Source organism: Tachysurus vachellii, chromosome 5 (assembly GCF_030014155.1).
Source record: "Tachysurus vachellii isolate PV-2020 chromosome 5, HZAU_Pvac_v1, whole genome shotgun sequence".
Lineage (NCBI taxonomy): Eukaryota > Metazoa > Chordata > Actinopteri > Siluriformes > Bagridae > Tachysurus > Tachysurus vachellii.
Window position 1 is genome coordinate 10,566,746 of NC_083464.1, and position 12,346 is coordinate 10,579,091.

Consider the following 12,346-nt stretch of genomic DNA (forward strand, 5'->3'; position numbering starts at 1 on the left):
ATTCTCAGCTGTTTGATTGATCTGGATTATCATCACACAGGAGCAAGGACTGAAGAAACAGTGGTACTCCTCCTGTGTTGAAAGCTGTAACCTGAACCTTCTTTTTGTCAAACACTGCACTATTATTAGGAGGTTCCTGCATCTGTTCCTAACAAAAGGTGAGAGAGACTCTCTCAGTTTTTCACACATGCAAGGAGACATGTAGGGCACACCGATAATGTTTGAAGAACTTGGTTAACAGCAGAACAGCTGTAACAATTACTGGTACTTTTATATGGAAGAATACAAAAACTAATGTATAAAATATTTAACAAAAATCTATTACTTTTTTTCTCTCAACAAAATACTGGTTTCAAAGTTATGGGCCACCATACATTAATTATTTGCTGAAAACTGATCAAAAGCAAAGAACAGCTCAAGGTTCTTCCAATTATGTTAAATACGTTTGAAGAACTTCAACTTATTTATAAGAACCTCAAACTTATGGGATCTTGAACCCGCACCATGTATATGTTATAACAAAACCAAATTTAGGGACCTCATTGATATGCAATACTGTAAAAGACCTTTGTTCAGTTCTCACATTAGTTAATTGAATAAGCACATTAAATAATTTTGGACAGCTAACATTAGCCATTAGCAAGCACATAAGCCCCATGCAATGTATGCTCTAGTAATTTTTTAGATAGATATCAGTGAAAATTGTAAGCATATAGAACAAATAAATAACATTTACCTGTTGAGAGAATTGCAGCTCAGAAACACTTTGGAATTGTGTCTTTTACCAGGCCTGGTGACAGAAAACTTGGACACATAATTTGGCCGGGCTCAGTTGGAAATAAAGCCATCTTGTAAGATCAAGACCAGACTCAAGTATGTTGATGTTTTAGATTAATTAGACCAAACTTCTTGACTTGGCAGTGGTCTCTCTTCTGTGTACTGTAGGTGACAGTGATCCTCTTTTTTGGAATATTTTCAATTATATGTTTGGGTAAATGGAGTTGCAAAGCTGTCTCCAGATCACTTGGTGATTCACTACAATTGGTAGCAGCTACAGTAGGTGGATCAAGTTAACCAGGATAATTTTTTTGAGCATCTAACAAATGCTTTGGGAAAATAGCGATTTACCTTCAACATTTAAGATGACTTTTATTGTGTAAAGAGTGAAAGCAGAGAAATCTGAATGTGCTATATTTAAAGCAGCTGCAAAAAGCTATAGCTAGAAGACTGTACCTTTCTTGGTGAAAACACTAAAACAAGGACTGTGTCGATAATTACTTTCCAAAAATGAAATGAAAATCCAGCAGCACACCTTACCAAACCTTTTTGTAATTTATTCATTGAACCCTCCACCCCTTATTTTGTGCACTACTGTCATGTGTGCCAGTATGCTAAAATTTACGCAGCAACACTACATCTTGTTCTTGCCTGTGCTCTATGATGGGGAAAAAAGGCATTTTTTTCTTCATTTATTAGGTTTACAAAAATCATTGCCCCCGTATTCATTTTAGCTGGCATAATGTCAATTATTTTAAGTGAAATGTAAATTATGTTAAACTGTTTATTTAATGTAGCTGTTTTGAGTGCAGTGAAAAATCAGAGCTGTCAAGGAAGTTTAGAATTTCAAATACTTATTTATTCTACATCAGACTGTTGACTAAAACATTTTCAAAAGCTCTGCAATACGTCTGCAGGGGAGGTTCACTCTTCATCATGTCCTTTCTGTAAAAAATAGAGAAGAGAATTTGCCCTACTTAATTTTCCAGACTATGTATTCCAGGTTCTGGTCAGTGTGTTTTTTGTGTGCTATAGGTTACTTGCCTTGGAACCAGTGTCACGGCTTTTAGCTCTCAACTTGTTGACTTGGGATTCTGCAATATCTGCTCTTTCCTCAGCCTCATCCAGTTCATGCTGCAGTTTGCGGAACTTTCCAAGATTGGCATTAGCTTGCTCCTCCTTAAAAATGAAAACCCAGTGAATGGCAAATACAATATATAGCAAACAGCAAAAATATAATAGTTTAGTTCGACAATAAACTTACAGACTCCTCAGCAGCTCTCTTGTAGGACTTGACCTTCAGCTGAAGTTTGTCCACAAGGTCCTGCAGACGGGCAAGATTCTTTCGATCCTCCTCAGTCTACAAAATAAAAAGCAGGAATATATGCTAAATTCTGTCATTCTTGTTTTTTAATGTTATTGCATATTAAACTTTGTTGATAAGGGAAATAACCTGGTAGGTCAGCTCCTTAATACGGCGCTCATATTTACGGACGCCCTTAACCGACTCACTGGATTTCCTCTGCTCCAGCTCCACTTCACTTTCCAGCTCTCTGACCTAATTGAATAGAATGAATGTAACAAATGGATGTTTCATAGTTCTGGTGTCAGATTGAGATACACATAGGAACATACCCTAGCCTCCAGCTTCTGGACCTGCTTCTTGCCACCTTTCATGGCGATTTGCTCAGCTTCATCCAGACGGTGCTGGAGGTCTTTAATGGTCTGCTCCATGTTCTTCTTCATGCGCTCCAGGTGAGCACTGGTGTCCTGCTCCTTCTTCAGCTCTTCTGCCATCATGGCAGCATCGGTGATGGCTTTTTTGGCTTTTTCCTCAGCATTCCTACACTCTTGGACAGCCTCCTCTACCTCAGTCTGCAGCTGAGAAGTGTCTACCTCTAGTTTCTTCTTCTGGTTCAGCAAGCTAGTGTTCTACAAATGCATGGAGTTATAGTTAAATCCTCAGAGATTTTATAATTCATATTAAACTGTATCTGCCCTGTAAGTAAAAAAGAAATCTGTATAATACCTGAGAATGCAGTAGCTGAACCCTCTCACTGACATCCAGCAGTTCTTGTTCTGCCAGTTTGCGGCCTCTCTCGGTCTGCTCTACAAGGGATCTTAGTTCATCCAGTTCAGCCTGGAGTAGATTGTTACGTCTTTCCACAATAGCAATGTTCTCTTTGAGATCATCGTTACCACGAAGAGCATCATCCAGCTGCAGTTGAGAATCCTGAAAAAGTACAAAATTAATAATTTAATTTAAAAATCTCAGTATACTTAAATCCAAATTATGCTAAGCATTTTTCTGGCATACCTTCATATGTCCATGGAGACTCTTCAGCTGTTTCTGGGCCTCTGCAGCCTGCCTGTTAGCCTGGCTGAGCTGGATCTCCATCTCATTTAAGTCTCCTTCCATCTTCTTCTTAATTCTGAGGGCTTCATTTCTGCTGCGAGTCTCAGACTCTAGAGAGCTTTGCAGGGTGTCCACCACTCTTTGTTGGTTTCTCTTGGCCTGCTCCATTTCCTCATCCTTTTCAGACAGCTTACGCTCAATGTCAGCCTTTACCTGGTTGAACTCCAGTTGAGCTCTAAGAATTTTGCCCTCCTCATGCTCAAGAGATCCCTGTTAGTAACAAATAAAAGGAAGTATTTTGTTTTGAATAAATAGAAGGATAGTATAATACAGGAATGTGACCATTTTCATAAATTCACCTCAGCTTCCTCAAGAGCTGCTTGAATCTCAGCCTTCTCCTGCTCCAACTGTTTCCTTGCTTTTTCCAGCTCATGAATACTCTTCCCACTTTCACCAAGTTGTTCAGTGAGATCAGAAATTTCCTCTTTTTAATAGAAAACAAGGGATTATGACACAATCTGAAATGTAAACACTGTTATTTTGAATACTGTTCAAATTATAGGAACCTTGCAAGTTCTTGTTCTCCCTCTTCATGGTCTCCAGATGGTCCAAAGACTCCTCATAGGAATTTTTCAGTTTGAAGAGCTCAGTGCTTAGAGATCTTGCCTCTTTCTGAGAGCTTTCCAACTCAGACTGGGACTCTTCATACTTTTGCTTCCATTCAGCCAGGACCTGTGGAGCATAGATATCTATTGAGCACAGAAATACTTCCAGTACATCAGGAAGATTTCAGGTGAAACTAAAGAAGACAATAATGACTAGATTTGGAAAAGTATCCTTAGTGCAATTAAGAGCTAATATCAGTTTGCTTGTCACCTTGTCAAAGTTTCTTTGCTTCTTGTCCAGAGCAGCAGCAGCAGCATTGGATCTTTCTACATCAACCATAAGATCTTCAATCTCATTCTGCAGTCTGTGTTTAGTCTTCTCCAAGGAGGAACATTTGGCATTTACAGCTTCCACAGCTTCCTCTGCTTCTTGCAGACGCTGAGCAAGTTTTTTCCTGAATAAGTAAATATGTTAAATAAATAGATAGATAGACAGGTTATATAAAAGTAAGGTTTTATGTACAAGTCACTTACTTTGCATCCTCCAGCTCTTCTGTTCTCTGGATGGCATCAGTTTCATACTTGGTTCTCCACTGAGCTACCTCAGAGTTTGCTTTGGAGAGACTGCGCTGTAGCTCAGCCTTAGCCTCCTGCTCCTCTTCATACTGCTCTCTGAGCAGGTCAGAATCATGACGAGCCGACTGCACTGCATGAGCCAGGGCATTCTTGGCCTGGAAATCAGTTGATAGCATGGTTATAGTGTTTTTTTTTTGTAGGTTTTATGTGCTAATTATTGAGCATTGAAAGATACCTTGACTTCCTCTTCCAGCTGTCTCTTGAGATCCTCAATCTGCTGGGTGTAGGACTGTTTCCCTCTTGTCAGCTGAGAGACCAGTGAATCCTTTTCTTCCAATTGTCTGGAAAGCTCACCTGAAATGATGAGACAAATCTAAGATGAATTACACTATATAAATATGGTTTAAAGGTGGGGTGTACGATGTTTGAAAGCCAATGTTGACATTTGAAATCACCAAAAGAAACATGCCCCTAACCCAAATGGGTGTCACCCCTGTTTTGATATATCCGCCCCACACATACATACGTAACCCAGGCAACTATTACAGTATGGCGGAACCTGCTGGGGCAGCTGGCCGAGGAGATATTTTTATCAATAAATGAACTCAATGAGTAATACTATGGTAATACAAATGTGTTTTTGTAGTACTGTGTGTTGTACCGTGAAAGGTTTCGTTTCATGCAGAAGACGTTCAGTTCTCTCAAGCGCTAGAAAGCTGATCCCATATTAACACGGGTCCTGCTTCTTGCCTTATTGTAAGCCTTTTTTCGCTTTTCGTTTTTATCCGCCATGTCAATGTTCAATTGCTTTCTGCTAATGTCATACATGCACACTGAACACTCTCTCCGCTGCATATTGTCAAGACATGCCCCTTTCTGCTCATTGGCTACACGTTTGTTTTGTTTGTCGGCTCAGTTTTCTGAAGCATTTCTCAAACAACGTGCACCCCACCAATGTTTGGTTGCTGACAGGCTTACCATTTTCAGTTTGAAGCTTTGCCTTCTGCATTGAAAAATCATTGATTGTGCGCTGGCCTTCCTCAGCTTTGGTTCGGAATTCACTCATTTGGTCTTCCAAGGTTCTACACATTTTCTCCAGGTTTGCCTGGAAAATTTGATGCATTTTGATGTGTTTACTTTAAAGATAAAATATACATGTCTGTATACACTGTACATAATTATTCATTGTTACCTTGGCTTTAACAATCTGCTCCATGTTGGAGACCACATCATCCAGCTCTAGTCTCAGTTCACTCTTCTCCTTCTCAAGCTTCTGCTTCACTCTCTGAAGGTTATCAATCTGCTCTCCCAGGTCTGCAACACTGTCAGCGTGTTTCTTTCTTAAAGTTGCAGCTGTGGCTTCATGATGCAGGGTGGCCTCTTCAAGGTCTCTGCGCAGTTTCTGGAACTCAGCCTCTCTCTTCTTGTTCATTTCAATCTGGGCAGCAGTGGCACCACCAGCCTCCTCCAGCCTCTCGCTGATCTCCTCCAGTTCTCGAGCCAGATCTGCCCTTTGCTTCTCAACTTTGGCACGAGCAGCTCTCTCAGCCTCCAACTCTTCTTCAAGCTCTTCAATACGAGCCTATTTCCAGAACATTTGCTTTTAGAAATTTAACATTTCAACAATGCAGACATTTGGTTTTGTTTAGTTTTCTTCTATTACCTGCAACTCCTTCAGTTTCTTCTGGAGTTGGGCGCCCATTGCTTGTTCATCCTCGATTTTACTGTTAAGTTGGCTGACCTCAAAGTCTTTTCTGCAGAATAAATAGGATATTTTAGTTTCTGTGCCATTATAAATGCTTTGAATTTCACAAAGTATATTTGAATTCTTACTTTTTTAGCCTTTCCTCCATTTGCTGCTTGTCATTTTCCAAATCCATCACATTCTCTTGAGTCAACTTCAAGTCACCCTCAAGTTTTCTCTTGGCTCGCTCAAGGTCCATTCGAATTTTCTTTTCTTGTTCGAGAGATCCCTCAAGCTAGAGGATGTCAGTGGGGTAAAAAAGAGCAAATGTATTATCCTCTTTAGTCCTCTGTTAAAATATTTTTATTAAAGTATTATCTGTTACACACATCATCAACTTGCTGCTCCAGTTTAGCTTTGGCTTTGGTCAGAGTGTTGACTTTGTCCTCCTCACTCTGCAGATCATCCAGTGTTTGCTGATGAGCTTCCTGGAGAGCTTTTTTCTCCTTGGTCAGCTTGGCGATGATTTCATCCAGAGCCGCCATTTCCTCAGTCAGGTTTTTAACCTAAAATGTATAGCAATGCTTCAGTACATTGAAACAATGCTTGCTTTTACCACAGGTGAATTGTACTAAAGTAAATGACAGTACAATTACAATGATGGTAGAACCAACCTTATTTTCAGTAGCATGCTTTTCTTTCTCCACTTTGGCCAAGGTGAGCTCCAGATCATCAATGTCTTTCTTCAGCTCAGAGCATTCATCCTCAAGTTTTCTTTTCTTTGCAACCAACTCAGCATTCATTTCCTCTTCATCTTCCAGTCTCTCAGTCAACTCTTTGGATTTAGCTTCAAGTTGGATCTTGTTCTTAATTAGACCTTCACATCGCTCTTCAGCATCAGCAAGGTTATCTTGTTCCTAAAAATGCACATCATGTTTCAACAGCTTGGAAAAACGGAATTCTTGTGTCAACAAATAAGCATAACATTATAAAATGTACATAAAAATAGCAAAAATTAAAATGCTCATTTTGATTATTTCTACAGAACTTACAGATTGGACTTGGAGCTGTAGGTCATTTTTCTCTTGGAGAAGAGAGACCATTTTCTCTTCCAATTCTTTCCTGCGAGCTTCAGATTTAGCATAGGCCTCTTTCAACTTGGTGAATTCTTCTTTCATATTGGCCATTTCTTTCTCAGCCTCAGCTGACTTCAGCAACGGTTTGATCTTAAAGTACAGCTTCATCCATGGCCAGTTCTTCACACCCATGAAAGCTCGGACATTCCACTGGATTACCAACAAGGCATCCCTGCATAAATTATATTAAATAGATGTATTATTTATTTATTAGATTAAAAAAACTAGGTAAAAAGAATATTTGAAAGCCAATATAACCTACCTCCTTTCTACAATCTTCTGGAATTCGATCCTTGAAAGTATACCACGAGCCCTGGCCTGAATCCCAGTAAGGATGAGTGCAAGGCGGTCATCTCGCATCTCCTCAAGAGTACCCAGAAGACCAGCCTTGAAGAACACCTAAACAGAGATGATTGCATGAGAGATTTTGTGTCTGAGAAGAACAGGGAAAGTTGCTTATTTGAAATTTAACACATATATTCCTTATACCTTTGTGTGTCCCAGTTTATATTGGCTGTGGTCAATGTCCAGAGAGCCAAGTAGTTTCTCTGCACCTTTCTTGTTGTCAATAAACTGCCCCTCAGGAATAGCAGCAGGATTCAAGATACGATACCTGAACAGAAGTGAGTAAATAACACATAAGATCTTAAATACGTACTGTACAGGATTTTTCTGTTCAAATAAAAAGTAATGGATTAAGAAAAACTCACCGTTGTTTGAAGTCACCATACAGGATCCTGTTGGGGAAGCCCTTTCTGCAAATTCTGATGCCTTCCAGCACACCGTTACAGCGTAGCTGGTGCATCACAAGAGGATTCTCCATGGCCCCAGGAGTCTTGGTCTCATTGGGGATGAGGCAGCGCACAAAGTGTGGGTGTGTGGACCTCAAGTTTGTCATCAACTTGTTCAGATTCTCCTGTTGATGGTATAAAAGTAAGTTTAAGTTGGATTACTGCTCATATTTTACTGCACCTTTGTGTAAGAATTGTTTAACAACTCACACGATGGAGAGCAGACACAGTCTGGAATGATGAACCCTTCTTTTTTGCACCTTTTCCACCCTTTCCAGAGTCCGAAGCTGTTTGAAACAAAGCAATCTTCAGTTTTCAGCAATTTATATAGTATAGTTGCCTTTCTTTTTCATTTCAGTATATTAGCTTTTCCTCTTTTTCATTTGTACTGCAGCCTGCGGTGAGAATATAAATCTGTAGCCTGCCAAATGTCCAGTCTCTTCATGTTTAATGGATTATAACCCAGGCACGCTAAATCCTTATAACAGATGCTATTAACCTTGCTACACTCTTGATGTGCATGTACTTATTTATCTGCTTTTGTGGCACCGATGCATACTTAAATGGTTTTATTTGTCACAAATTTTATGCTCAACCTTCACAAGTCTTATTAAAACTTAATTTGTTCGCTAGTATGTTACCATCCACATACCCTCCAAATATTTATTCTCATTTTGAGAGTCATTTGGTTTCAAAACAGAAACATTCCTTTCATCAACAGTTTTTCGCTACTAGTCTCCAGTTCTCTAAATTCCCTTACCTGAGTCAGCTCCAGCATAACCAGCAAAGAGAGTGCCTAACAGCTTTAGAGTGGACTTCTGGTATAGCCCCACAACAGTTTCATTAAGTGGATCCTTGTTCTTCACCAGCCAGTTGTTAATGTTGTAGTCCACAGTGCCAGCATAGTGAACCAGGGCAAAGTGAGCCTCTGGTCTACCCTTCACAATCCTGGGCTTCTGGAAATTGTTAGATTTGCCCAAGTGATTGTCATAAAGCTTAGCTTTGAATGTGGCATCACTGGCTTTGGGGAACATGCACTCCTCTTCAAGGATGGACATGATACCCATGGGCTGAAATTCAGAGAGTAAGTGGTCAGTGATATGTTTTTGGAAAATAAAGTGATTTTTTTTCAGTCTATGCTTAGTATTGTGTGCTCACCTTTTCAATAAGCTCAATACAAGCCTGCAAGTCCATGCCAAAGTCAATGAACTCCCACTCAATACCCTCTTTCTTGTATTCTTCTTGCTCCAGCACAAACATGTGGTGGTTGAAAAACTGTTGCAACTTCTCATTAGTAAAGTTGATGCACAGCTGCTCAAAGGTGTTGAACTGCAGTAGAAATACAGTGTCATTAATAAGGATGAAGCCAAAAAAAAGTAGAGATAAAAATACCAGCAACATGGATGAAAAACTAAAAGCAGTATTGATTTAACCCGTACATCAAAGATCTCAAAGCCAGCGATATCCAGCACACCAATAAAGTACTGGCGAGGCTGCTTGGTGTCCAGAGATTGGTTAATTCTCACAACCATCCAAAGGAACATCTTCTCGTACACTGATTTTGAAAGAGCACCAATTGAATAGTACACCTAAAAAAAAACAGAAGTAGTAAATTATTAAAGACTTCATCTTTAGAAGAGGCGAATAATACAACAGAAAAAACTCCATTTTATTACCTGCTGGACATTCTGTCCCTTGGTGACCCACTCATTTCCGACTTTGACTCTTGGGTGACACAAACCCTTAAGCAGATCAGCAGAGTTTAGACCCATCAGATATGCGACTTTGTCAGCATCTGTTTAGATAATGAAGAAATTGTGAATTGCTGTATTGCAAATTGTTTAATGTGCAGTGCTACACCCACACCACATAAACATTTCTAAAGGATAACACTGACCCTCAGTGCCGTCAGCCTCAGCCTGCTCCTCTCTCTGCTTTTGCTTGAACTTCATGTTACCAAAGTGCATGATGGCACCAGTCAGTTTATAAATGCCATTCTTTTCTTCTTGGGTAAAGCCTAGCACATCAAAAGCTTCCTGTTGGCCAAATACATTGTATTATACTATATATCATGTATAGATCAATTATTGTTCATCATTTATTATATTATTAAAGGTTTAGCATTAAAGTAATATTTAAGTTTAATACATACATCAGTAGCTATAAGTTCATCAGCATCATTAATAGAGGCCACTTGTGTCTCCCCTTGGGAGATGTAAGCATAGTCATAGGGGTTGTTGGTGATGAGCAACATTTCTGTAAGATAAATAGAATACACATTCATATTTCATCTCCATGTATAAAATGTATGTCAGCAAGTCAATAAGACCCACTGCTATATACCATCTCCCTTACTCTGTGGCCCTCAATTATTAATAACTAACAGTTATTTTGATTAGTTTTTTTTTGTATAATTATTTCATGAACCAGCAACAACAAAAGTTAGGTACATTTATCAAACATAGCACTCTATATAGTGTGGGCAGATTCCTGCACTAACCCAGCAATTCTGGTTTCCTTTGAGACAGGATCTGGTAGAAGATGTGGTAATCTCTCTCAGCCTTGAGCTGATAAGTCACACGAGACTTTTCCAGAAGATCTAGATAAAAAAGTTCACATTGCACTTTGTTCATTATAAGCAGTTCTTTTGACACTTGAAAATTTGTATGAATTAGATTTGTACTTACAAGTCTCAATGTCAGCAGAGGACAATTTTCCACTGACACCAAAGTGGATACGAATGAATTTACCCTATGGGTAAATAAGACCAGGTAAGTTTTACACATTTCCTTTGTTCTTACAAGATTAATATAAACATATATGAAATAAACTCACAAAACGAGATGAGTTGTCATTTCGGATGGTCTTTGCATTACCAAAGGCCTCTAGGGCAGGGTTACACTGGATAATTTGATCCTCCAGGGTGCCCTAAAAAGGTATTATATGCATTCAGTGGCTTATATTTAGGATAATTGTGGCTAAATAATCTTCTTAATAACATGAGTCAGTAACCTTTTTCTCCAAAGATGGATCTTTCTTTCCAGATGTTGCTGCAATGCTAGCAAAGTACTGGATGACTCTCTTGGTGTTGACAGTCTTTCCTGCACCAGATTCTCCACTAGTGATAGTCACATATTCATAATAAGTATACACTGCATTGTATGTGTCATTAAAAATCAGGGTAAATTTTCTACTTACGTGATCAGGACTGACTGGTTCTCTCTATCTGTAGGTGAAAAATGTAAAAATAAATAAATAAATAGATAGATAAATAGATAAATAGTTAGACACATTGACAGACACACTAAGACACACTATACATGACATTTACCTGCCAACATGTACTGGTAGGCGTTATCAGAAATGGAGAAGATGTGAGGAGGAGCTTCAGTTCTCTTCTTGCCTCTGTATGCAACAACAACTTCCTGGTTGTATACTGGCAGCCACTTGTAGGGGTTGACAGTTACACAGAAGAGTCCTGAGTAGGTCTGAAAGAGATATTTAAGAATGAAATCAACATGTGACTTTATTATTATCGTGTTCTATGAGTCTCATATCCTTTTTACTCACGTAGATCATCCAGGCTGCGTAACGCTCTTTGAGGTTAAACAGCACAGCAGGTTCATGCAGGAAGGTGAACATGGCCATGTCCTCAATTTTATCAAACTTTGGCGGGTTCTGAGGGTGAACATCACACTCCTTCACAGTCACTGTCTGTGAAATAGAAAAACAGAGGCTTTAGATCATTGATGCTTTAAAATTATTCTTAATTATTAGTTCATTTGTAATGTTAGTTTCACTTGGGCTCAGATTTCTACCTTTCCATATTCAGTGTCAACAGTGACCTTGTCTCCATCTCGGCTGGATACGGTGGCTTTAACATACTCGACTTCAGGATCCGGCACAAAGCATTCCCGTTTTATGTCAAAAGGACGAGTCTGGGCCTCCAGACGCTCTTTGTCTGACTTCCGCAGAAAAGGTGCGGCGGCACCAAACTCCTCCATTAATGCATCACCCATCCTGAAATCTAGAGACCTACCTGCTTTCAATCCTTCAAGTTCTTTCTTGGTCTCTTTGATGTCATGTAACAATGAAAGGAAGAATTTATCAGCTTTGATTAAGTTCTTTGTCACACTATTAACAAGATTATTCTAAAATTTAAATTACAATAACATCACATTTCAATAAAAAAGATCACAGAATATCTGCTTTAGCCCAGTATTTGGTTATTGTAAAGTCACACAAGAAGCTGACTCCTTCCAAAGCTTGCTAAGACCTTGTCATCTCTGCTTACCTTCAGGCAGTGGAGTGGAGTGTTCCTGTAAGACTCCATGCCCCCTTTTTAAAGGGAATCAATCATCCTAAAATGGTCATAGATGGATGACCAACAATGGTACAGCTAATTTGAAAATGAGCCCCTT

The 12,346-nt window shown here is 39.2% G+C and overlaps 1 protein-coding gene across 1 annotated transcript; it reads right to left on the reverse strand.

The window, feature by feature from the left end:
- Positions 1 to 1,651: 1,651 nt before the first annotated feature.
- On the reverse strand, positions 1,652 to 11,944 carry LOC132845596 (myosin-7-like). Its single transcript, XM_060869683.1, has 37 exons — positions 11,744 to 11,944; positions 11,496 to 11,639; positions 11,257 to 11,413; positions 11,124 to 11,151; positions 10,938 to 11,043; positions 10,761 to 10,853; positions 10,613 to 10,676; positions 10,426 to 10,524; positions 10,078 to 10,181; positions 9,823 to 9,961; positions 9,602 to 9,720; positions 9,365 to 9,514; positions 9,084 to 9,254; positions 8,686 to 8,995; positions 8,136 to 8,212; positions 7,845 to 8,050; positions 7,624 to 7,747; positions 7,397 to 7,533; positions 7,051 to 7,306; positions 6,673 to 6,915; positions 6,388 to 6,564; positions 6,148 to 6,293; positions 5,978 to 6,068; positions 5,507 to 5,896; positions 5,293 to 5,419; positions 4,550 to 4,668; positions 4,273 to 4,469; positions 4,010 to 4,193; positions 3,700 to 3,865; positions 3,493 to 3,617; positions 3,095 to 3,403; positions 2,807 to 3,010; positions 2,413 to 2,709; positions 2,231 to 2,335; positions 2,042 to 2,137; positions 1,822 to 1,956; positions 1,652 to 1,722 (listed from the first exon to the last, which is right to left on the reverse strand). The coding sequence occupies exons 1-37, from the start codon at positions 11,942 to 11,944 to the stop codon at positions 1,702 to 1,704; spliced, it is 5,817 nt and encodes a 1,938-aa protein (XP_060725666.1). The 3' UTR covers positions 1,652 to 1,701.
- Positions 11,945 to 12,346: the final 402 nt, after the last annotated feature.

Bases quoted from the DNA above. Each gene is read 5' to 3' on its own strand.
- LOC132845596 (XM_060869683.1), bottom strand. From the start codon at position 11,944: ATGGGTGATGCATTAATGGAGGAGTTTGGTGCCGCCGCACCTTTTCTG. The intron at 7,307-7,396 runs GTAGGTTATATT...TAATTTATGCAG, and splicing joins CAGAAGATTGTAGAAAGGAG to GGATGCCTTGTTGGTAATCC. The intron at 2,336-2,412 runs GTATGTTCCTAT...CTATTCAATTAG, and splicing joins TCCAGAAGCTGGAGGCTAGG to GTCAGAGAGCTGGAAAGTGA.